Here is a 23,591-nt window from a genome sequence, read left to right on the forward strand (position 1 = left end):
TTAAAATTCATTAAAAAACAACAATAAACAAAACCCAAATGAGGAAGCCGTCCTCGTATTTCACGATTTCAATCTCTCATAATAATGTAGCTGATGTTCATCAATGACATTATTATTGCAAAACCACTAGAAGACTGGCACATGAAATAAACATAACATATCGTAATCAAATTAGCTAAATGTCTCAATGTACATTATGATTTTCCCATGTAAAAGAAACAAGTCACTCTGCTCTTTGGGTATCAGATTAGAGCTCTTTTCATACTTCTGAAGTCGCATTTATCTGTGGTCTTTTTTTTTAATTAAATATGATTGACATTGCATAAATAGACTCGTTAAGAATCAAATATCAAAATAGAAGTTAACTGAACCAATGACCAAAGCACTTTTTACGGTATAATCAGGTTTTTTGTTGTTGTTTGTACTCTTTCTAAGCTCTAAACTGAACAAAGGAGTGTGTGTGAGTGAATATGAGTCGCAAAACATCACGTCGGCATCTGGTGGTTTAAATGAGCAACTACATTCAAATACAGACAAGTAAGCTGCTTTATGAGGGATTACTGATATTAAATATCCCTCAGGAACCTGTGAAAACTCCTGTTTTTTTGCTGTTCATTCTCTATTCTGCACATCAATAAACGTATGCAATGTTTGAGACTTGACAGTAAAACAGACGTGAGAATGCACATGTATGGCAAGCCTTTGCATTCAATACAGCTGGTATCAATATATTGAATTATACATCTGAAGCAATGGGGTTTGAACTTTGGTGTGATGACAAACCACAGACTCCATTACCAAAGCAAACTGGAATCTGGAGAACCCATATAATGTGTTTATTGAACATCTATTTGTACATCTTGTTTTAATGATTGCATAACAACACTTGTACTCTGCATTGTAAGAATTGCTAAGCAATAATACTCGTTAACAATTCACATTTCGTGATGTTTTGACAATTAATGTTATAAAAATGCATGGACCTATATTATGCAACTTTCAGGGAGAAGACAGGCGTGCAATGTTTCAAACACTTATCTGACCGATATATTGCAACTGGCTTGATGTAAAGTAACAGTAATAAATAAAGGAAGTCAATAGTTAACAATAGTTTCACATGTCGATCACTGATTTGATAGTATCTTTGAATCGACCAACCAAAGAATACTATTCCTTTGTGTATTTTACACATACATTTTACTTCTGTTTATGAAGCATCTAAGAAGAACCCTGTATGAGCTCTGCATGTAAAAGTGCCCAGAAAGAAAATGGGCAATAACGTATTATTATCAAACTAATCTCAGACACTATAGCAGGAAAGAGAAAGAAGAATAGAATTCATAAAGTATACAAGAAGAACTGGGGTGTGTAAAAAAAACATTTTTAGAGTCCTCAAAGCACTTAAAAAATTCAGTAAAATCTTCCTGAGTGGGTTTTAGCCAAAAGCAATGGTTTTGCTATTAAAAAGGTATTTCACAAAATAAATAAATGCAATTCAGTGTCTTTAGAAATAACTGTCTATGAATAATTGACAGTTCTGGTTATATTACAGCCAAATGCCAATTAAATACATATTACAAACGTACCATACCAATAAGTCGCCACATATCTTTAAAATTCCAGTAGAGGGCAGTAGTAACCTGAGTGGTGAACAGTGTAATGTGTATTAAAAGTAATATATAAGTTGTACTAATATTAAAATAATGTAAATGAGCCAGTTCAGCAATGCAAATGCCGTTTAGAGATATTCCACTGGTTTGTTCGGTTGTGGGTCAGACGCAAACTTTAATGTCAAGGTTTGGTCTGGTATTTGCGAATTCTTTCAGCTTCTTGACGCCGTCTTTGGTAAACTTGTTGTCAAACATCCTGCGATGGATAAAGAAAATATATGCCACTTGTGTTACAGAATCACAAGGAAATAAACTGAAATAAATCAGCTTTAAATAATTCTTACCACAGGTACTCTAATGTAGTGTTCTCTTTGAGAGCAGCCATGAGGACTTCTGCTCCTTTGTCTGTCACTAGGTTGTCACGAAGTCTATTGAAGGCAAAATGTTTAAACAAAGTGAACACTGAAGATAAATAATTGACTAGAAAGACTGCAACGGCGGAGATTAGTCTTGATCACCTGATATCTGTTAGTGTGCAATTCGTCCTCAACAATTCTGCAAGATAACCAGCTCCATCATCTCCAATTTTATTGATGGCCATTCTAATGAAAGAATGATATTGTAAATATCGAGTAAGATGCAACCTGTGTGTATTTGTAATGAGAAATTGTGTTTTTTTTCCACTGTTCACCTGAGATCAGTCACAGTATGATTTTCTTTCAGTGCTTCCACAAGGATTTTCAGGCCTTCACAGCCAAGCCCTGTCGCAACCACCCTATATTGAACATACACAGTCATGATAAAGTCTCACTTTTCACTATTATCTTTTAATAGTTCAATTATGATAATTTATAAATGTATTATTTTACTTACCACAGCCTCTGAATGCGGCAATCTGGGTTTCTCAGAACGAGGGATAACACAGACGCTCCCTCTGAACCAAGAGGATTCTGGCCCAGGCTTTATGCAAAGAACATACAATAAATATCACACAATAAGTAAAATAAATAATAATATTTAACAATGAACGCATCATGTCATCTTGGAATAATTATGCCTACAGCTTTTACCAGCCTACACTATTTACCTGAGAGTTGAGAAGAGAGGAAGGACAGGTAGGAGTCGGCGTAATCCGTCAGCATCAAGTCCTTGAGCGTCCAAGTTTAGAACCTGCAGATCTGAGCTGAGCTGTAACAGGAAAGCCAGCTCGCTCCAGTCCCTGTTTACCGAACCGGACTGACCTGGGGCCTGCTGTGAAAGAACTTTCATCCAACCCTGTAGCCGCTGGGACAAACCAGGGTCCTGGGCCTCATATAGACAGTGGCAAACATTGACCTGCCTCTCTGGGCTGAGGGTGGTGCTCTGGAGTTGGGAGTGTAACAGATGGAGGAGGAAAGGAGGAGTCGGGTCTGGAGAGGGCTGGCAACGGAGCAGATGCATCTTGGGCCCATCAGGGAAAAATCCATTTAGGATGAGACGTGTTCTAGGAACCAGCAGGCCACATACAAACCTGGACAAGCGGAAATAACTGGTCAGTAATGTAGTCATCATAGTAAATCAGAGCTATCAAAAAATATTTTAAAAAGAAGAAAGCATTGCATTTAAAACAATAGAGAAAAAAATTGGTTTATTGGGTTTGAAAATTATTTATGTTTTCAAGAAAAAATATTTTTACAAGTATGAACGTTTTTATTTTACATATGTGAATTATTGATGTATTATAAATTTTCAGCGAGTTGCGCCACATGCATAACATTTTACAACCAAAAAAATGTCTCTTTATTACATACTTTCCTGCTTCGTTTTTTTCATGTTGGTTGTACCACATGACTTTAATTAAGCATACTTTTTTTTTAAATAAAAACGAAAAAATATTCTTATAAAAAAATTACCAAGATGTGCATTCAAGTCACTGTATGTATGAATTGCATTTTGCATGAATGATTTTGAATAGAACGATTTTTGACCCGTTAATGTATGAAAATGCATTTAATGCGAAAACAGTTTTGAAAGGTACCTGCTGAAAAGATCCATGTGTCCAGATTGATGTTGTACACCACCGCGAAGGGCCTTCTTAATGCGTCTGCGGAAGAGGCGCCACGGTCTGCCGAATTTGTTAAAGGCTGATGCCATCTGCTTAAACGCAGACTGAAGATACTGGCCTGTGATTGGTTTGAGCCCTAAAAATGGATCTGATCCTGAGAGTGACTGAAAAACATAGTACAGGGCAGCCAGAAACTCCTGCACGCTGGTGTGGATAAATTGGAAGCCCTTTTCAAAGGTGAGGGATGCTCGATCCTCTTTAAGTATCTCAAAGAGGAACACCTGTGAGATGTTGGTGCTATCCAGATTAAAAGAGCTCAAATCAGAGCTTTCGAAGAGGAACCGTCTCTCCAGGAGGCCTTTGAAGGCCATAGCTCCCAGGCTTTTGAGAATAGGCTGCATTTCGCCAAGGACATGGGGGGCGTGCTGAAGCCTGGAGTGATGAGAGCCCTCGCTACGGCCTTGCACATGGAATAGCACGATGGATTTTACAAAGCAGCAATAGATCTCAGTGATCGTGACTGGTTTGGAGCTCAGAAGGACCTCAGAAGGTCCCAATGAAGAGTTCGGTTGGTTGGCTTTCTCAAGGACTCCTTTTTCTCCTGACTTGGCATTTACAGAATCAGGACAAAGACAGGAGCCACCGTCAAGCAAGGCGGTGGACACAATCCAACAGAATGCGGGAATGTGGCACATGAGGAGAAGGGGCTTATGGGATGACACAGAGGCCCACACTGCAGCGGCAGCCTCCGGAGAACTGCAGTTCTGCTCAAAGTACTGCTTCTGCTGGGCTAAAGAGAAACCTAGCAGACTGTAAAACTGACTGACCAGCACCGGAGGAACTTTAGAGACCGCATGAGGCCGTGAGGTGAGGAAAATGGACACGCCTGGAAGCAGAATTCCTTTGATTAAGTTCACCACAATAGATTGTATAGGCTGCACCCGCTCAGGATTTGAGCACTTGGGAGTGTGTTCGAAATTAAGAGGGTAGCAGAACTCATCCAGACCATCTAAGATGAGTAAAAACTTAGGTGGGTTGGAGCTCAGTAACTCTTGCAGGAAAGGTTTTAGGTGGATGTAGTGATCCGAGAGCAGGTCCTCCAAGCTCTGCTCTTGAGTTATGAGGTTTAGCTCACGAAAGGACAGAGATAGGACAATCTTGGACGAGGTGCTTTCTCCAGCCCACTCTCGCACCAGCCGTCTCACAACCGTGGTTTTCCCACTTCCAGCAACTCCTGACAGCATATTCACACCACTCGATAGTTTGGACAGCAGATTCTCGTACACATCCCTGAAAACGCAGATCTCATCCGTGCGTGTCCTGAAAGCATCCCCAACTCCTGCGGACTCATGTCGGCATTGAGAAGGGGATGCATAACCAGCTTGTCTTGAGAAGGTGATATCAGTCAAGTACCAGGTTTCATCCTGCCCTAAATTGTGTCCTCTGATGCTGAGATAGTCCACCAGACTGTGCTGTCTGGCCAAGATGTCCTTGTGCTTTTTTAGATGCTCTTGCTTGTTGGCCTGTAGCTTTGTGGTCTCACCTTGAACACTTTTCAGTATGTAGAGGAACGCCCTGCATGATTCTTCTCCTCTCCCATTCAGCACATCCAACAGTACTCTCATACATTCTCGCTCACCTCTAACAGTCGAACCTCTGATGAGACTGAGGTCCTCCTCGGTTACCGCCCCCACGTTAAACAGTATGTCCAGCAGGTTAGTCAGGTGTTCGCTGTAGTTCTCCACCAGCTCCACACGACGCCGTTGAATTTCTGTGCAACAGGCTCCAACAGCCATCACTTTAATATGTTGCTGATTATAGGGGATTCTGGGGCCCCCTAATTAAGGCTTCACCACCCCCACCCTAAAGGAAGTCAAAACAAAATGTGTAATTTAAAAGTATTTATTCTTTTTATATAAGTAACTTTTTTTCAGTAAAAAACTTGCAGCAACCACAAAAGCTCACAAAAACATCGCCTTTGAAGTTACCATAGCAACAATGCAATTATCGTTTTCCGTTTGGTGTTGGACGGTAACGTAAATAGACAAAATATAGGCCTATTACTTATTGGAAATATATATTTAAATGTAACCACAATAATAAACATAAATACAAAGTTCATGTTTTATTTAAACTGTTTAAGATGATTTGGTTATGACAGGACAACAAAGGAATATTGCGAATAAGTTAGCTAAGTTAGGCTAACTTACGTTACTTCAGCCCGGAAAATGACAGAAACAGAAATTCCTTTAAAAGGCCTATCCCATTAAATTTACGGTTTAATTTGTGTACATCAACTGAATAAATTAACAGTTCTATACAACCACAGCGAAATTAATACAAAAAATAAACTTACAGGGTCACCCGCATTATTCCCACACTTCCGTAGACTCTCATTGATTCAATAGCGGTTGAAAGTGAAACTAGTCTTTTGAGACATAATACGTGTAGGTATATAAACATAATTATCTTGACAAATCAAAATCTCTTATCGATTACATGTAACGTACTATTGCGCACATTATCGCAATAGTGAAACGGAAAGATCTTAGGTGTCTAACAATATGACTGAAATAACTCTGCATGTATTTTTCTTCAAGTCACCTGATATATTGGGAAATAGCAGAATTCAAGAAGTTGAAGGATCTCCACCCACTGCCAGCCTTGGGGGATGTTCCTTTTAAGGCCCGCCATGTCTGGGGTTTTCCAAATGCATCCTTACAACACAGTACAGCCTACACTAATGACAAGAACTTTCATAAACTTAACAGTTTTAAAGAAATTAAACATTAGAATAGTTGACTACTTAAACTAGTTAAAACTCGCATTCAAAACTTTGCCAAGGAAAAAATAACAAAATTGTCAGTGACATCCCAATGACATCTCTATTCTTCTTTCCTTTACTGGATCATGTTACCAAAACTTGAACGCAATTAATTTTCTGCCTTTCAAATAGTAATATTTCCTTTATGAAATGCAAAACTAAAATTCCATCCGATGATAGAAAGAAATACAAGTTGTGACTTAGGCTATACCTCAAATAATCAGTTCACAAATACCCATTCCCATGAAAAATACAGAGCTGGCACCTCAATGTTTTTAATCAGCTTTAATATGCTCAGATACATTGTCAGTTTGCTTCAAATTGACAGATTTCCAGGTATTTTACACAAATAGTATAAAACAAAATCACAAAGTGTGAATTACATCTCAACTGGTGGGCCATGAGTTTGTGTGTACAGTATTGGGGTATTTTATAATTGTCAAAAATAGATATTTGTTCTAAATACATTACATGCGGCACTTTAGCGTAAAATCATTTAACGTGTATTCTTACAGTGTTTTCTTTTAAGTATCCTCAACTATGACACTAGCTATGGTAGGCACATGCTCAAATGTTTCTCTCAACATTCTCATTTACCGGTCATGTCATCAAGGCAACATCAAATAATTGTGCTATTAACAGTTTTCGGTGCCTGAAATCCTACAGTGCACTGGGTATGCCGAATTTCCATGTTTAGTTTCTAAAATAACAATTAAATTTGGTTTGCAAACATTTAGTAGTGCTGTTACTTTTTATCTACATGTACACAAACCTGTCTCAAGAGAAATAAACAAGCCTTTTTTTTGTAGATAACACATAACTTCCCAAACTGTTAGGGCTAACAACATCTCTCACAAGCTTAGAGCATTGCTAATGTGGGGGAAATGGCATTAATAGGATTATTGTGTCCAGTGTATTAGGAGCACAAAGCCTGAGTGATTCACCACTGGAGATCAATCTTGTGTCCATTTCATCCCATTTCTACAGGAACACTTTTCTTATCTTATCAAAAATACTCTCTAACCCTAAAATTTTGAGGCACAGATTTGGGACTGAGAAAAGACATATTTACTTATCCCAAACCCTTAATATGAGTAAATCACGAACTCTTAATCACGAATCAATCACAATGTAAAAATGGAGCTGGTGCTCTAGCATAGTTACTATCACCGGTTGTAACGTGCACATTCTGTCCATCAACATTAAGATTTCAGGAGCCTTTTCATACATAACACGCACCTTCAATGCACTTGGCATAAGTTCTCTAAAAGTTCATCCTCATTTCTCTTGAACACATCAACTAATATTAATAACTTACTAGGCTTGTAAGCAAAATTATGTCGCACATATAGAACAGCTTTATCGGTCCATATAAACATCTCCAAGTCATCTTCTATATGCAAAAAGTAATTAATACCTTTCCTATGAACGTTTTAATTAAGTTACCAAGTAATTATAACTCACATTACAATGACAGTAATTCACTGGAAGAAAAAGTGTACTGGGTCCGAGTAGGTCTGGATTGCAGGATCCATGGAAAAGTAATCACGGGGGAACATAAATAGAACTGAAGCGAATAACTAAAAATTATGAACCCTGATTTTCCTCGGTAACATGGCTGAGGTCACCTTCTCTACCAAATCAATCAACATTCCCCAAAAAAGCTAGATAAAGACAGAGTGCAGGAAAAATGCACATATATATATATATTTTGTTATTTCTTGGCTTTGACGTATAAAATCATAATATTCATATAACAGTATTAAACCCCAAAACATAAATAAGTTGCTAGATTTTCACAACTGAAAGCGGAGGCCTTTGGTGCAGCTGGCTGGCGTCTCGTTGGCAGAGATAAGCTCCGCCTGTAGTCATGTGATTGATGAGCTGAAGAGCATATCTGGAAGATCATGTGAGAACGCAGGAAGTGCTTGGTCATGGCTCGTCCATCATCTTGAGTTGAGGCGAGGGGCAATCTGAGAAATTAAAGCACACCTGTTAAATTTTTTTCTTTTCTAATTGAAATAATTTGGATACATATCAATTAATTTCATCAGCAATGCTCACCACAGAAAGGTGTCCATCCTTAGCCTTGGCGATCAGCAACTCTGAGCCAGACGTGAAATCTATGATCCCTTCTTTTCCTTGAGCCACATTGAACTTTATACTGTCCATGAGAGGGAAAGCAAAAGCTTTTATTCATAAAAGTATAATAATTTCATAATCTGAGTTTCAAGACAGACTTGTGTAAATCTCAGAATTCAAAGTATTCTACAAAATGGTAATTTTGCGCCTGCAACTCACCTTCCCTGGTTAATGTTAATGCTGTTCATCTTGTCAGCACAGATAGCCACTTTGGTTAACGTCTCGATCACGTGCTCATTCTGAAGCACCACATCACCCTGAGACACCAATACAGTTCGCATATTCACTCTGACAACAGGAAGTTAAGCACTTAAGGTAAATAAAAGCAAATAATCGATCTTTAGACTTACTTTCTGCTTATTGTCTTCACAAGCAACATGGAGAACGAACATGCCGTCACTTAGAGAGCTGACAGAAATCCCTACAGATAAAACAGAAGTGGTCAGTGTCACTTTTTTGATTTGTTTTTGATTCTTCTTCTTTTTTTGTTGTCATGGCTGTCTGAAATAAAGCATTCAAGTCTGCTTGAAAACGCATTACAATTCATATATGACTGCAATCTGTTCTAACTGCTAAAAGTGAGCCGTTAGCATTAGCGAATAAAGTGTATCTTTGCAACTAAACAGGTAAAGCTAGTACTCATGTAGTACACACATTGATAACGTAATGTAAAAGTCGGAAGTAACGAACTCTGGTTCCAACCAAGCAGTCAAACAAAGTGTAAGAACATTTAAAGACTTATTCTCTATCTCTCTTTCTTTTCACCTTTCAGTGAGCTGTAGTCGATCCGCTGTTTCAGTTTGGCCTCCTCCACAATAACGGCGCTGTTCGCCGTGAGCAGGAGTTGTCGGTTGCGAGCTTTGTATCCTTTTCTATCATACTTGGTCACTGGAACAGCGTACTGTGGGGAAGGACCGATGACGTTTAGATTACATTAACAGAAGACACAATCTTTATATTCCATCAATTATCACAGATACTTCACAAATTGTTTGGTATGTTGCCCGAGGAAACGCCTACAAACACTGAGAAATAAAGTTATGTACAGTTTATCACATATTCAGTCATGAAAAATGTGCATTGAGGCTTCTTCGGAGAGACTGATGAATGGATTTATACAAAAAAAGTAGCGGACCATAGCCTGAACCACATTAAAGGGAGATTTTGCAAGAAACAACAGAAAACACTAGCCTAGAATTCAACCCACCTTCATCTTGTCATTTCCCAGAGCCTGTAGCACTTTAGGATTGATGTCCTCCCCAACTTTTGAACACACGCACAGAAAACAATTAGAATATACAGCATAGAAAATGAGTCTCCAAACCGAGGATGAAAAAGAGGATGAAAACTCACTGAGCCTTGTGTCCACAAAAAGTTTTGGGACACTTTGTGGGTAGTTGTCCTTCTTGTCCTTAAAGATTTCACTTGCTACCATCTTTTGCTCCAACTGCAATAACAGATAATAAAGCTTCATTTCCAGTAACCCAAAAATCAAGTGTATTAATAAATCATTTATATAACATAAAAATTGAGCTAATAATAAATGATTAATAAATAATAAATAATTAATAAAACATTTATCTGTGTAAAACTAAATTATTCTATTCCAAATGTAATCGTAATCTCCAGGAGCCCATCAAGTGAATTAATAAATATTATAATGTAAAATAAAGAATAAAAAATTGACTAATAATAAAATATAATTCAACAAAAATAAAACTATGTAAAACGTGAGAGAGTGGTTCTGGGGTGAAGTTTAATTTCCAGTAGCCCAACAATCAAGTGAATGAATAAATATTATAATATGAAATATATAATACTAATGAACTAATAATAAATTCGAATTAATAATCATAAAAATAATGAACTATGTAAAATGTCACACCTGGTGCTTCCATTCGGTGTTGATATTCTTGCAGTACTTCCACACCATGTTCTGCATGCAGAGTTTGCGGAGGTTCTCTGAAGCCTGTGAACAAAAGGAAGGCATACTCTCTCAGTTTTTAAACCCTCAGGTCTAGAGGAGTCCACGATTGTACTAATGACCGATATCTCACCTCGTTGAGGGCGGGAGGTGGCTTTGGCCAATTCTTATCCAAAACTGTTTTGGGCAGGCTCCTGTGCAACTTCATTAGGAACGAGTAGCGAACGTAGTCCAGGAAGTACTCGTTCTCTGGGCAACGTGGCTGGTGGCGGTAGATGAAGCCTTTTATGAACCTGTAAGTGACCACAGAAAAAAAAAAAATGAGCATAGCCTCTCTCACTGGGCAGAATCAGAACGCATGTGATGCCGTATTTAACTAAGTCAAGTCATGCACACAGACCTGCGGATAGTGTCGGCAGCCTCTCTTCTACGCTTTGCCTTCCTGCGGGCCAGAATACCTCTCCACCATGCTTGGATCCGGATTGCTGATTGTTTCATTTTACGATAATTGGTTTTTTGACTGTAGCCTTTCCAGGATGACTGCAGTTTGGTAGCTGTGCATAAAGAACAGATTGTGGAAGTTGAGGAGCACAGCAGACCATCCAGTTACTCAAGATGTGCATTTGAATATGGCTCATACCAAGGCTGTGTTTTCTGACTTCTAGTGCATCCTCGGTTGCGAACAAAGTTTTGGGGAAGCGGATGAAGATTTTGGTCCTGTGAAAAAAAAGCAAAGGTGCCTACATCTTTTCTGGTACCACAGAAATAATAATGATTTATTAATACTGATAAAATAAGTGTTGACATTTTACAACATTTGTGTAACCAACCTGCCGAGTTTGTACTCCTCGGGTTTGTAGCCAATGTGCTTGACGAGTGTGGACACTCCGTCGACCAGGCGGCCATTCCAGGTGGGCCATGTGTCTGGACACAGGGATTTATACCTGAAACAGGAAACGTCAAGCAAGTGAGTTAAGTAGAAAATTAATCACTGTTTTCATTACATTTCTTGTTCCTTTTGACCTTTATTATCACTGAAGTCCACAGGAAGTGCTGAGCTTTTAAAAGAGGATCAGAAAGTAAGTTTGAAATGTAACAGAGTTTACAAATATAAGCTCTTTTTGTGAGAGCCTTGCTGAAAAAAGCCTAAATCAGCTAAATTGGTGCAGTTGGTTAAGGCTAGTATAAACGACAAGTTCAAGCGTATTGCGGGTTACCGTTATGAGGTATGTGCGGTCACCCAGCAAGGCTACACTTGCAACAATGTCCACGTTGTGCCAATATAAGACCAGCATGAAAAAATGGTTCGAATAGGTCGAATAGGTTGTGGGTATTTTTTCAGTCATGTAGATGCCAACCTCTGTAGGAAGGTCTCGTAGCGGCGGCGATATGCAAACCCAGCTCTCCTCACCCGAAGGTTTTCCATCAGACCAAGATATTTTACTTGGTGCCTGATGAGGACTTCATCAAAGCGCCCTATAGAGAGAGAGATTTCAGTTTAATAAATTGTAAAATCATGCATGTAGTGTGTGTATAAAACCATAGATTTGTCGATATTTTTGAGTATAAGAGCTTATTGACGAACAAAAGATGCTAACAAATGACGAGAGCAAAACAAAGGAGCTGATGAAGTAAGAGAGAATCAGACTGAGGGAATGAATGACTGCAGTTTTGAACAATGAATCCATTAAAAACAGTTGAAAAAAAAAAAAAAGCACAAATAAAGATTTGAAATAAACTTAACCCTAAGACATCTTGTTTTAAAAGACAACTTGTTTTCTAGAGAGTTACTAGAGAGTTAGAGAGTTTTTAGATTATTATTCATTTTAATTTAGCTTCATTTTTCCTAGACTTGTATAGCACTGTGGGCCATGGTCTCTTGTTTTTGAATGTTTAATAATGACTAAATGTTTGATGGCTTGACATGAAAAAAGTATAAAAAATACAAAGGTATTACTATATTCCGTTCAAAAAACTATATTACTAATATTTTATATGTCCTATAGCAACACAAAACTTTCTACATACCTTGGAGTACCATACAAATATCATGGTTTGTAAATATGGCAATAATCCAGAACAATGGAATACATAAAATTACCATTATATTGCCATACAATACCATACTAATACTGTCCCGGTACCAGTTAAAAGGAATGAACATACGTATGAAGTAGAACGATTTCTAAGAGATAAACAGCACTAAAACTCAAGAGTATAGAACATTTCTCACAAACCTGCTTGCTTGGCATCATTAGGCTTTATGCAGCGCACGTAAGACGGGTCCTTAGACATCAGTATTTCCATCAACTTCGCCAGGCTGGTCTTGAACTGGGTTGCTGCCTGGTTGCAGCGAGCCAACGGAGCGAGGGAACAAGAAAAAGAGATGGACAGTGAGAAATAAGCAAGAACACAAGCGACAGTGTGCAAGTCCAGCCAGGCAGTGACAATGTGGGAGAAGCCAGTGGTCAACAATGAAAGCAAACAACTAAACAGCAGCCCACCCACACTCAGCCAATGGAGCTCTGTGGAGTGGGCACTGGGATCGGGAGGGAGATGCACACACTCACAGAGTGTAGGGGGTTCAATAGTGTCAGGGAATTCCTCACAGTGTAGGTGGCAAGCAGAGATTCGCAATCTCATGGACTGAGGCCAAGCTGCTGAGGTTTATGTATAAATGCTACTATGAATGTGGAACTGATTCACAAACAAATTTGTGTTGTTTACAATTCTGTGTAAGCATAAACAAACAAAAAAACGGACACAAAATATGTAACCTACTAGCAAAAAGAGCAATAAATGGCAGGATGTATGGAACAGACAGACAGACAGACAGACAGATAGAGATAGATAGATAGATAGATAGATAGATAGATAGATAGATAGATAGATAGATAGATAGATAGATAGACAGACAGATAGATAGACAAACAGATAGATAGACAAACAGATAGATAGACAGACAAACAGATAGATAGACAGACAGATAGATAGATAGATAGATAGATAGACAGACAGATAGATAGATAGATAGATAGATAGATAGATAGATAGATAGATAGATAGATAGATAGATAGATAGATAGATAGATAGATAGATAGATAGATAGATAGATAGATAGATAGATAGATAGATAGATAGATAGATAGATAGATAGATAGATAGATAGATACCGTCTCTGGCCGTTTCTTGTCTGTGAGCTCCTCTCGGTCAAAGCAGTGAGTGAGGATTTTATTTTCGGACATACACATGACCTGAACATACAGACACATTTACATGTTTAATCATTGGAAATTTTAGAACAGAATGATAGAGTGTATTTTTCTTATAATATCGTTTTTTTTCTGGGCCTGTTCCCTCACCTCCTTCAGGTTTCTGAAAAGGAGATCATTGTTCTTGTCCAGGAAGCCTAGAAGATGGAAAATACACAATGACGTCAGTCAACGCTCAGCCTGGGAAAGATCCGTGGGCATAAGAGCCTGCTCTTGTTCAATGACACGCTCTCTTTTTGTTTCTTAATTTTTTCTCTGCCCTCTGTTCAATAACTGACCGTTGACATTATAGTTGACTTCTCCTGCATAGTGGCTCAGTCTGAACTCCTCACGACCCATCACTTTACGGGTTTTTCCGTCAGCCAGCTTGTGACTGTAATATAGTCATATTGTATATATTGGTCTTTAGATGCTCAGGATATGATTTTAAGCATGATATTAGATAGAATGACAAAAGGAAGGTGGCGTGACTGACGTTACGAAGTGGGCGTGGCCACCGACGGTGTTCTCAAGCTTCTCCAGGAAGGTGATGTCACTGGCATCTCCAGGACGGAGACACTCTTCATCCTATAGAAAAGAGGTGAATAATAGGTTTAAGCAGCTTACGACAATACTTAATACATTGTAAATAAAAGGAAACAGAGAGCATTCTCACCAGGATGGAAATGATTCCTTTAAACTTCTCCTCCACAAGATCACAAATGATCTTGTTGTTAAAATATTGCACAGGCTCCCACTAGAGAACAAAAACAAAAACAAAACATGAGCATTACTGCATTTGAAACAAGTGGAAAATATTTGTGATGTTGTTTTTGCTATAAAATTCAAAGAACGCAAAATCAAGAGCATTCCCAGCCCACCCGCGAATCATGGCCACAAATGGGCTTTCTTTAACAGTGTATGCGTCAAAATGTTTTATCGGCAGTGTGAGAGGTCAGCATTACCATAAAAACAGCATGAAATAAAGCCCACTACACATGTTTGCCCATAATGTGCCCATTGAGCTGTGATTAAAACCCTGTTCCACCCCCCCACACATGAGTCACACATGCTGAGCTGTGTATGCGTATATAGGGGATTCTCACCGTGATTCCCTCAGCTTCATATTCCTCCTGCTCCGACTTCAGAGTCAGTTCAATGAAGAGCTGCTGCAGCTTCTCATTACAATAGTTGATACAAAACTGCTCAAAACTAGACAGACAAAGAGAGACAGATTGAGATATCTTTGAAGTCTGCCGATATACTTCTTAACCATAATAACAACCAAAATATTAAAGGTAGATTTTTATATATATATATATAAAAAAAATATATATATATATTTATATATATAAATCCATATATATAAATAAATAATAAGAAGAATATATGTATTTTATAAGTTATAATGTATGAAATATTATAAAATACTAAATATGAATCTATATATAAAAAAATAATAAAAAATTACAATATTTAACATTTGTATTAAAATATATGATTAAATATTATTAAATATAACAATATTAATGGCATTTAATGATTTATTTTAAATATTTAAATAATATTAAATGATGAATAGTAATATAAAATAAATAGTGCATGCTATATTATAATATTAAACATCATATAAATTGCTAAATTGTATAACATAAATAATATTACATTTGATATATTTACTTTACCTGTTGATCTGAAAGACTTCAAAACCATAGATGTCAAGCAGACCAATGACAGAAGCGTTCTTACTGTTAAATGAATCATCCTGAGAAATATTAAGAGCACAGAAATATTCAACAACAGCTGTGGGACACCATTCAGACTAAACATCCACAGACTGTAACATCACATGGTGAGCATGTGTTCCAATAACTCCCATTGGAAAACTGGAGTGGTTATATTGTGTCATTTCTAAGCTTTCTCCACGTGGGGGCGCTAAATATTCACATTAGGTAAAGGACTCTATCAGAGAATTTACAAAGCCATGGAGCTAATAGAGTATTTAACAGCAGAGTAAGTCCATACCTTGAAGGCCAGAGAGACATTAATTTTGTTGACCAGCCAAGTAAAAGTACGACCGTATATGGCTTTAGATAAGGCGTCCCGTGCTGAAGCGGCCTGCTCTTGATTTAAAGGACTCATCAGCTACAACCCAAACACAGACAGTGGAATTATGGGAAACATTCATAAACAATTATTACATATTATACACACATACAACTTTTTACACCAACTGTGAAACGGGGGAAAAAAATTAAGCAACACTACTATTTTATTAAAGATGGTTTGAATACAAGCTTTGAACAGAATGTGATTTGACATTCTATCAAGTTTCAAGATTTTCACATATTTTTAAGAAAATGTTAGTGGTGCTTTCGTATGTAATACCTGCCGGCCACCTGACAATCTCTATGATATTATGTTCCTTAGACATGACTCAAATCCCTCATATAATGTAAATCTATTGGATTTTTTTTTCACCATTTTTATCTCCCAGTAAAAGATGATAAAACGTTCAAAGATGATTGTATTGTCTCCAAGTCATTAGTATGATTAATGATTCAAGAGTAATTATCACACCTCTCCTTAACAAACAAGTTTAACAAAACCATGTTCAGGTATAAGCAATAGAAATAGTGATGTTTGTCTTACTAAAAGCACAAATTAATATTTTACTCTAAATGAGTGGGAACATACCTCTTCTCCTTTGGCAATGATCTTTTTATGTGTAAGAGCCTCTTTAAGAACAGTGCCGTCCACACCTAACAACTGCAATATCACAAATACACACACAAGCACAGTCAAAAACAACCCCCTGACATGGAATTTCAGTTAAAGAAAAAATTGCTAGAGGTTTTAACACAAACAAGAGGTCATGCACATGTGGTCATAGCCCAGTGATATAAATAAACTGTCCTATTACCCTGGCTAAGTATTTAATCTGTGTTTCTGTAGTGATATAGGAACAACCACTGTCCTCTCCTCCGTACTGGACATTCCCCAAGTGTAGTACACTGGCAATAATGTTCAAAAGCTCCTGTGGGGAAAGAGACGGGTGTGAATGAGACGAAAGATTAAGATAAAGAGGAAGAACTTTCTGTTTCTAAGAGAAGAACATTGACTTATAGTTCACAGTGTCTGTATTGTGATTGGTCGGTCATACCTCCACTTCATCATCAGTGAAGCCAATGACGCTGAGGGCTTTCCTCACCATCTTCCAGTCATTGCGGTCGTTTATGGAGCTCACTTTGGGACAGTTGCCCTGAAAAACACACACTCACTCAGCACAACAGAGGAAACCAAGGGAGGAGGGGCTCCTCTTGACTTCCTCTATTAAACACCAGGGAAGCGAGAGGAAGGAACATTCCTGCACACTTGTGGGAAAATTTATGATGCCATTTATGATGAATACTCATACACAGGTCCAACATAAATGTATGTGGTAAACTGAGCTGGACATTTTTTTGGGGCTTTATTGACATTTTTATTGATAATGAATAAAGAAGAAAAAAAAAAGGCAATTCTGAGAAGTCAAAATGTGAAATATGAATCACATTTTTTGAAATGGTCAAAATTGTGGAAAATAAAGTAGCAAAAGCAAGAAATACTTGCAACTGAGATAGTGGCAATAACGAACGACAAATCAAATCAAATCAAATCAAATCAATAATGAGAAACAAATGTGACATTACCAAATAACAAGAAATATACAAATATTTAAATATTAAAAGTCATAACTGTTAAATATAAACTCGCAGTAATAAGAAATAAAGAGTCCCATTGCAAGAAGTAGTCACAATGTGAAATATATAAGCATTGGTATAGCATTGGTTCTGAAAGTATTTTTTTTCTATTAATTTCTCCCATAGAGATTTAAAAAAAGCGTGAGACCCTATACGTCAGTATCAACTAGGCTTGCTACGATAGTCGGTGTTGACAGGGTTACCGGTGTTCAGAAGCAACACCGGTTACATCACATGCCCACCACAGTACCACCTCCCACTGTCGATTAGATTGTTTTTGTAATAAAATCATTTAGTTCAGTTAGAGAACAGACACTACAATTAAAAACTGAATTAAAAACTTGGTGTCAATTCGAAATGCAAAAGTGTCTATTTAAGCAAATTTGTCATTGTACTGTTTTGTAGGCTAATGAACTCACCATTCACGCAATCCTCCCCCAAATTGGTGCTAATTTGAAAGCGAAACTAAAAAGCGCACGGCCGCACGTATAGAGCAAAACAGAGCGAGCGTTTTCAGTTCATTATTATGGAAAAACGTTCGCTCTGCTCTTTATTAATGCCCATGCGGGCGTGCACATTTTACTTTAGCCTTCAAATTAGCGATTTTCAAGCCCCACCGGTGATACCGGTGTTGTCACACGTCGATTAACCGGTGGGAAAATATCCTCAACGTCACATCCCTAGTATCAACGTAACATAGAACGTGACTGACTGAAGGGGAACGACAATCCCATGAAGCATTGTGAACAGCACAATCAAATATAAAGGAGAAATATAAAACTACTCTTTTAAACATTTTAATTATATATAAGGTTATTGCAAAATATGCATACAGTATATATTTAAATATTTAAGTATTTTGACCAACTCAATTAGGTCATTTGCGGTGTTGTGTAATTAATGAGATCTTTTGGCATGTTTTTCTTGTTTCAACTCTCTGATTGGTGGAATTTTTGGTACAACATCATGGGTAATGTAGTTTTTCACCAAAAATTCGGCTGTTAAACAATTCATTGACATTTATTTAATTTGTTTAACGTCATTTCTTAGAATAATGCAGGTTAACAGCTTCAACAGAACCAAATACCATCAATTAAAAACCTTGTAGCTCAGAGTAAGGCTCTCTTTATGTTGTCTTTAAGTTATCGTTAAAAATCCTTTTTAGGTGGAAACAAGCTTTAATAATTAATGGAGGGACGACAGACACAGACATAGACATGGGAGCAAGACACTACATCAGATTTTAACCAGCATCTTTACTTGACCAGCATGACACAATGTGTCTGAAGCATGTGTGCTAGCTACTAAGCCACAGCTTTTTCTGTCTTTCCATCTCAGACTAGGTCATCTGCTGTAACCATAACAAGTGTGTGAGGTCTGTCTCTCACCTTCACCAGATACTGGTACTGTTGGGCATTCTTCTCCAGGCCCAGCCTCCTCAGGAGATCCTCCTCTCCTCCTTCAATGAGCTGATAGAAGATGTGGAAGTTTCTCTCGCCGTGGCTCTGGTGTACGACGCGTGATTTCTCCAGCAGGTAATTCAGGATGTGACCCCCTACTGGAGCACCCTGCCAACGGGGACACCCAAAGGGAGAAGCAGAGGGGATAATACCGGGTTTCTGACACGCATGCAAGCACGCATAATTTCACACAAACACAAGCACGTAAACACGCAGGTGGATGCAGCCAAATCCCCAACCCAAGAAGAGAATTGTAGGGGTAAAGGTGTATCGACAGAAGGTGGATCATAGCAATTGAGATGTGAGCTTTGCTTGATGATCATGTAACATCATTAATATTGTTAAACAAATTATCAAACTCACCTTAAAGTCAAACTGAATGTCCATGTATTTCCCAAAGCGACTGGAATTGTCATTTCGTAAAGTTTTTGCATTTCCAAAGGCCTGAGAGAAAAGTTATTCAAAGGAAAACAGAGAATATGTGAATGAAAAATTATGAATATAACAATTCAGTACAGCATACAGAAAAACAATCTTTATAATTGACACAAATACGCTCATACACACTACTAGATCCACACACACTGCTATTTTACAGGGAAGCACCACATCTGCGAAACATCTGGCAGAACGGGAGTCTGCGCAGCTTCCGTTGGCCTTTCCATTTTTAGACGTCCTTCATGTATGCCCCAGTCTTATCGCACAGATAATAACAGTGGCGTATAATTACTGGAGAGATTTATACTGAAACCAGGACAACAAACTGCTCAGAATAAACTCTGCTCTTTTCCTGAGAGTCATTCAGAGCATTTTCCGCTATGACAGCAGTCCAGGGCAACAATTACAGCACGTACTGATCTAACCACTATACGCTGGCATTTGGAGATTAGTCAAATTGTATGATGAAACATGTTAGTTTAGATGTGCTGTGTACATGTTTACCTCCAGCACAGGGTTGGATTGTAGCAGGCGATCTTTGACGGTCTGCACATGCTCACTGGCAGGGCAGGTGAAGGCGTAGTACTGCAGAACCTTCTTGGAGGCTTCCGTCTTTCCAGCGCCACTCTCACCTGAGATGAGGATGCACTGGTCCCGTCTCTCAGTCCGCATGGAGCGGTACGCATTATCACCCACGGCATAACTGTATAGGGAATATGTCAAGATCATAAATGCTTAGTTACGGTATGTAGATTTCATCAAGAGATTAAAAATACTGCATATTTAACCCTTTCGCACGTACGATCACACCGGTGTGATTAGAACGGTCAGCGCATCACGTGATCAACTGCTAAATTCAAACGTGCTTTGGCGCGTTGGCTGGCGCTGAGCCAGAGACGGACGTGCTCAGTGCTTGTCATATATCACAACTATTCAGTGTTTTCAACCACATAATGTTTATTTTAGGTTTCAGGCATTTAAAATCACATAAGTACTAGCAAACCAATGAATTTGAGTTTGTAAAATACACACAGATGTCTATGGAAGCGGCAATAATAATTATTACCATTATAATAAGACGACACGTTTTATGTTTTATTCATATCAGATACGCAATGTGTAAGTAGCTTTACATTTTACTCTATTCTTCTCCCAGTTAACCTGCCACTTACTTTCATGTATTTCGTGAGAAGTGGAGGAATTGAAGTGTTGTAAATCCAGCACAAACTAACATGGCGCCGCCCATCGCGCATACAGCTCAACTAACGCGATCGTTATAAAAGTGTTTAAACAACCAAACACATCCACATGCACATATTTGACAATCGGAATATCTGTGTTTCATGCTATATCTAACATATTTTTGAATATTTTGAATCAAAAAGAGAAAATTACATAAAAGCAGATCATCATTCATTCAGCGCTGTGTTGTGTTTGCGCTGAGTAACGTGACAAGCAATGACGCGTCACCATGGAAACGATAAAGTGACAGGTTCTAAATAACGGTCGCCTTGAAAAACTCACGCTGGGGGGTCAGTTAGAATATTTTAAACTTACGTGTGAAAGGGTTATGAACTAAGCAAACATTTAATTAACACCGGCAAATATTAAATTACAACAAAAAACAATATCACAATTAAAATACGAATTAAATATTAATTACATAAATAAAAGCTCCCAAAAACGCAAGAACCAAACAGAAAATAGTTTATAGTGTTTTCACACTGGGCTTCTCCCTGGGGATATCGTCGTTTGAACCACCGCTTTTAACCATAGGTATAGGAACATTTCACACTTACCGTACAATTTAGAAGCAGGGTTATCAACTGCTTTTGCGGCACCAGGGTTAACTATTTTAAGTGTGAAAAGCCCTTATGTTACGATTGTATGAGAACTTTAGTTTATAGTCCACTATATTCTTTACAGATATTCCAAGGGAACTACTTCTTCACTAACAGAAGGCAACAAGAAAGATTAACAAGACCCACCAAGTCCATAAAAATGCAGATTAGGCATTTTACATATTTAATTAGCATTTTCAAGCTTTCGGTTCCCTCTGGAATTTTTCTTTGTTTTATTTATTAAATAACATTCATATTCATGTTTGGTTCTACAATATAAATTATACACAGTCACAGCTCAAATGTTAATTTGAAGCTTCTACCGATTTTTTTTATTTATAAACAGGTTGCTAAATAAGAACAACAACCACAACGATGTGAGTTTACATGGTTGACGAATCGGACAACTGTAGTCCTTATTTAGCAAATAAAAACCATTAGCCTTCCCCCATTGTCCTACTCTACACAATAGAAAAGAGCAGAACAGTGGGTAATAATGACTTCTTGCTGATGCCTTACATGTGAGGTGAGACTTCATAGAAATTGACGCCCCTGTATCGTTCCATATGCTGTTTAGTGTAAATCTCCAGGTCTTTGTAGGGGTTCACTGACACCAGCACTGAGCCAATGTATGTCTGTGGGAGAAAGATAAAAACGGAGGGGTCACACCAATACTCTGGGCTTTGAGCTTTAAGGGTGAATAGAACAGGAACAGCAGCTCTTACATAAATAAGGTTCTCCTTGAAGCGCTTGCGGAGGTTCTCGATGAACGCTACCTCGCTGGTGTGGTTCTCCAGCAGGACGAAGTCCTGCACGCCCACCCGGTCCCTGGCTGTCAGGGCGCTCTCCATCATGACCCGGATTCCGTCACTGCCCACAGCCTGACAGAGAAAAAGCAGATCTGAGATACAGAATCACACTTGCAGCCTCCAGACGCAGAGCAGCGCGAGGTGATATATAAACACTGCAACACACACAGCATGCCAAGGCCCTGTGAGAGCCTTGAGAATACTCAACCACTCCATCATGACCCCTCCCTTTTCATATCATATACACACACTTCAGCTCATTTGAAACCCAGCTAAATAAAGATTTTAATTTAAAGCATTTGTATGAGGTATTTCTCACTGAACCACACATGCCATTGTGAACAAGATGTCACCATCTGAACAATGGATTTGTGTCAAGCACAATATCAGGTTGAAGTTAATACTCTAAAACACTAAAAAGTACCAGAAAGTGCTACCATGACTTTTTTTACTAAGGTACCACAGTAATACCATGGGTTTTTGAGCATTGATAATAATATGGAATATTTATTGAGCAGCAAATCAGCATATTAGAATGATTTCTGAAGGATCACGTGACACTGAAGACTGGAGTAATGATGCTGAAAATTCAGCTTTGCATTACAGCAATAAATTACATTTTAAAATATATTCAAGTAGAAAACATTTATTTTAAATTGCAATAATATTTCACAATATTACTGTTTTTACTATATATATTTTTTAAATATATGCAGCCTTTGTCTCCTTTCAAAGCCTTCTTTCAAAAACATAAAAAAAATCTTAGAGACTCTCAATAGTGTATTGTGGTGCCATATCATGTATTAGCCGATATTAAAGATTTTTAAAATGTTTACAATATTGGTTGATATTGGATATAAGCAGTTCAATATAAGATCACAGATTTTTCATACTCATTTTACCCAATTTAACTCTAATAATTTAATAACACTGTTAAAAGTCTGCTTTTTAATGGTTTAATCTTTAGCAAATCTCAAAATGAATATCCGCTTTTCCTGCATATAAACATAATAGCATTGAATTTTAAAATCAGCCATTCATTGTATTGGCCAAACATTTAAAATGGCACATCCCTACAAGGTATTATTTGAAGTTCCATATAAACAGCCTATTAATATGGTAATCATCATAAGTATAATGGTACACCTGTATTTAAATACCATACTATTACCATCTGATCCCATCATCGCTCCATGGCACCACCACAGGACTATTTATAAGAGTACAAGGCTGTTTTCTCTATCATTAACCTGATTACATTACCTTTACAAAGAAACAAGAAGCTCTAAACCCTCAATCTTCACACTTAAACCACATCTGTGACTACATCACTGCAAACTCCACCCAAACTCAAGTGTGCTGTGAAAACAGAGACACAATCATACTCACATCTATTACCACATCTGTATCTTTAAAGTTAAAACCCTTCTCCACAATGGAGGCCTGGGTTTTCCGCATTAGGTCGCCAAAATTTGAAAAATCCATGGTGTCAATAAAACCTAAG

At 37.9% G+C, this 23,591-nt stretch overlaps 2 protein-coding genes across 5 annotated transcripts in view; both read right to left on the bottom strand.

Annotated features, from left to right (window-relative positions):
• Positions 1-820: 820 nt before the first annotated feature.
• LOC306997895 (NLR family CARD domain-containing protein 3) lies at positions 821-6,308 on the bottom strand. Of its 2 annotated transcripts, none has more exons than XM_079611475.1 (8): positions 6,259-6,308; positions 3,628-5,517; positions 2,698-3,120; positions 2,484-2,570; positions 2,302-2,385; positions 2,129-2,212; positions 1,955-2,038; positions 821-1,866 (listed from the first exon to the last, which is right to left on the bottom strand). In XM_079611475.1, the coding sequence occupies exons 2-8, from the start codon at positions 5,448-5,450 to the stop codon at positions 1,773-1,775; spliced, it is 2,679 nt and encodes an 892-aa protein (XP_079467601.1). In that variant the 5' UTR covers positions 5,451-5,517; positions 6,259-6,308; the 3' UTR covers positions 821-1,772. The 2 variants fall into 2 exon arrangements, with proteins under 2 accessions (XP_079467601.1, XP_079467600.1); XM_079611474.1 differs by having other exon boundaries at positions 6,011-6,265.
• A 440-nt stretch (positions 6,309-6,748) lies between these two features.
• The window catches only part of myo1cb (myosin Ic, paralog b), a 43,535-nt gene continuing 26,692 nt past the window's right edge, over positions 6,749-23,591 (bottom strand). For all 3 annotated transcript variants that reach the window (XM_079611471.1, XM_079611473.1, XM_079611472.1), the window contains 30 exons: positions 22,004-22,159; positions 21,798-21,913; positions 19,942-20,140; positions 19,363-19,443; positions 18,928-19,107; positions 16,960-17,058; positions 16,720-16,833; positions 16,494-16,565; positions 15,822-15,941; positions 15,482-15,561; positions 14,903-15,008; positions 14,473-14,553; positions 14,293-14,384; positions 14,096-14,190; positions 13,908-13,954; positions 13,719-13,799; positions 12,782-12,887; positions 11,903-12,020; positions 11,375-11,488; positions 11,185-11,261; positions 10,945-11,098; positions 10,678-10,837; positions 10,506-10,589; positions 9,974-10,067; positions 9,828-9,883; positions 9,386-9,521; positions 8,971-9,041; positions 8,780-8,877; positions 8,543-8,642; positions 6,749-8,451 (listed from right to left, as the gene is read on the bottom strand). In XM_079611471.1, coding sequence (XP_079467597.1) covers positions 8,425-8,451; positions 8,543-8,642; positions 8,780-8,877; positions 8,971-9,041; positions 9,386-9,521; positions 9,828-9,883; positions 9,974-10,067; positions 10,506-10,589; positions 10,678-10,837; positions 10,945-11,098; positions 11,185-11,261; positions 11,375-11,488; positions 11,903-12,020; positions 12,782-12,887; positions 13,719-13,799; positions 13,908-13,954; positions 14,096-14,190; positions 14,293-14,384; positions 14,473-14,553; positions 14,903-15,008; positions 15,482-15,561; positions 15,822-15,941; positions 16,494-16,565; positions 16,720-16,833; positions 16,960-17,058; positions 18,928-19,107; positions 19,363-19,443; positions 19,942-20,140; positions 21,798-21,913; positions 22,004-22,159 — 3,114 coding nt within the window. In that variant the 3' untranslated portion in view covers positions 6,749-8,424. The remainder of the gene's footprint in view (positions 8,452-8,542; positions 8,643-8,779; positions 8,878-8,970; positions 9,042-9,385; positions 9,522-9,827; positions 9,884-9,973; positions 10,068-10,505; positions 10,590-10,677; positions 10,838-10,944; positions 11,099-11,184; positions 11,262-11,374; positions 11,489-11,902; positions 12,021-12,781; positions 12,888-13,718; positions 13,800-13,907; positions 13,955-14,095; positions 14,191-14,292; positions 14,385-14,472; positions 14,554-14,902; positions 15,009-15,481; positions 15,562-15,821; positions 15,942-16,493; positions 16,566-16,719; positions 16,834-16,959; positions 17,059-18,927; positions 19,108-19,362; positions 19,444-19,941; positions 20,141-21,797; positions 21,914-22,003; positions 22,160-23,591) is intronic.

This window comes from Phoxinus phoxinus (genome assembly GCF_949152265.1).
Source record: "Phoxinus phoxinus genome assembly, chromosome: 4".
NCBI classification, from domain to species: Eukaryota; Metazoa; Chordata; class Actinopteri; order Cypriniformes; family Leuciscidae; genus Phoxinus; species Phoxinus phoxinus.

Excerpts from the sequence above, each read along its gene's own strand:
- LOC306997895 (XM_079611475.1), bottom strand. The coding sequence starts at position 5,450 with ATGGCTGTTGGAGCCTGTTGCACAGAAATTCAACGGCGTCGTGTGGAG. Across the intron at positions 2,571-2,697 it reads CCTCTCTTCTCAACTCTCAG|CCTGGGCCAGAATCCTCTTG; the intron begins GTAAATAGTGTA and ends CTTTGCATAAAG. Across the intron at positions 1,867-1,954 it reads ACTACATTAGAGTACCTGTG|GATGTTTGACAACAAGTTTA; the intron begins GTAAGAATTATT and ends TATCCATCGCAG.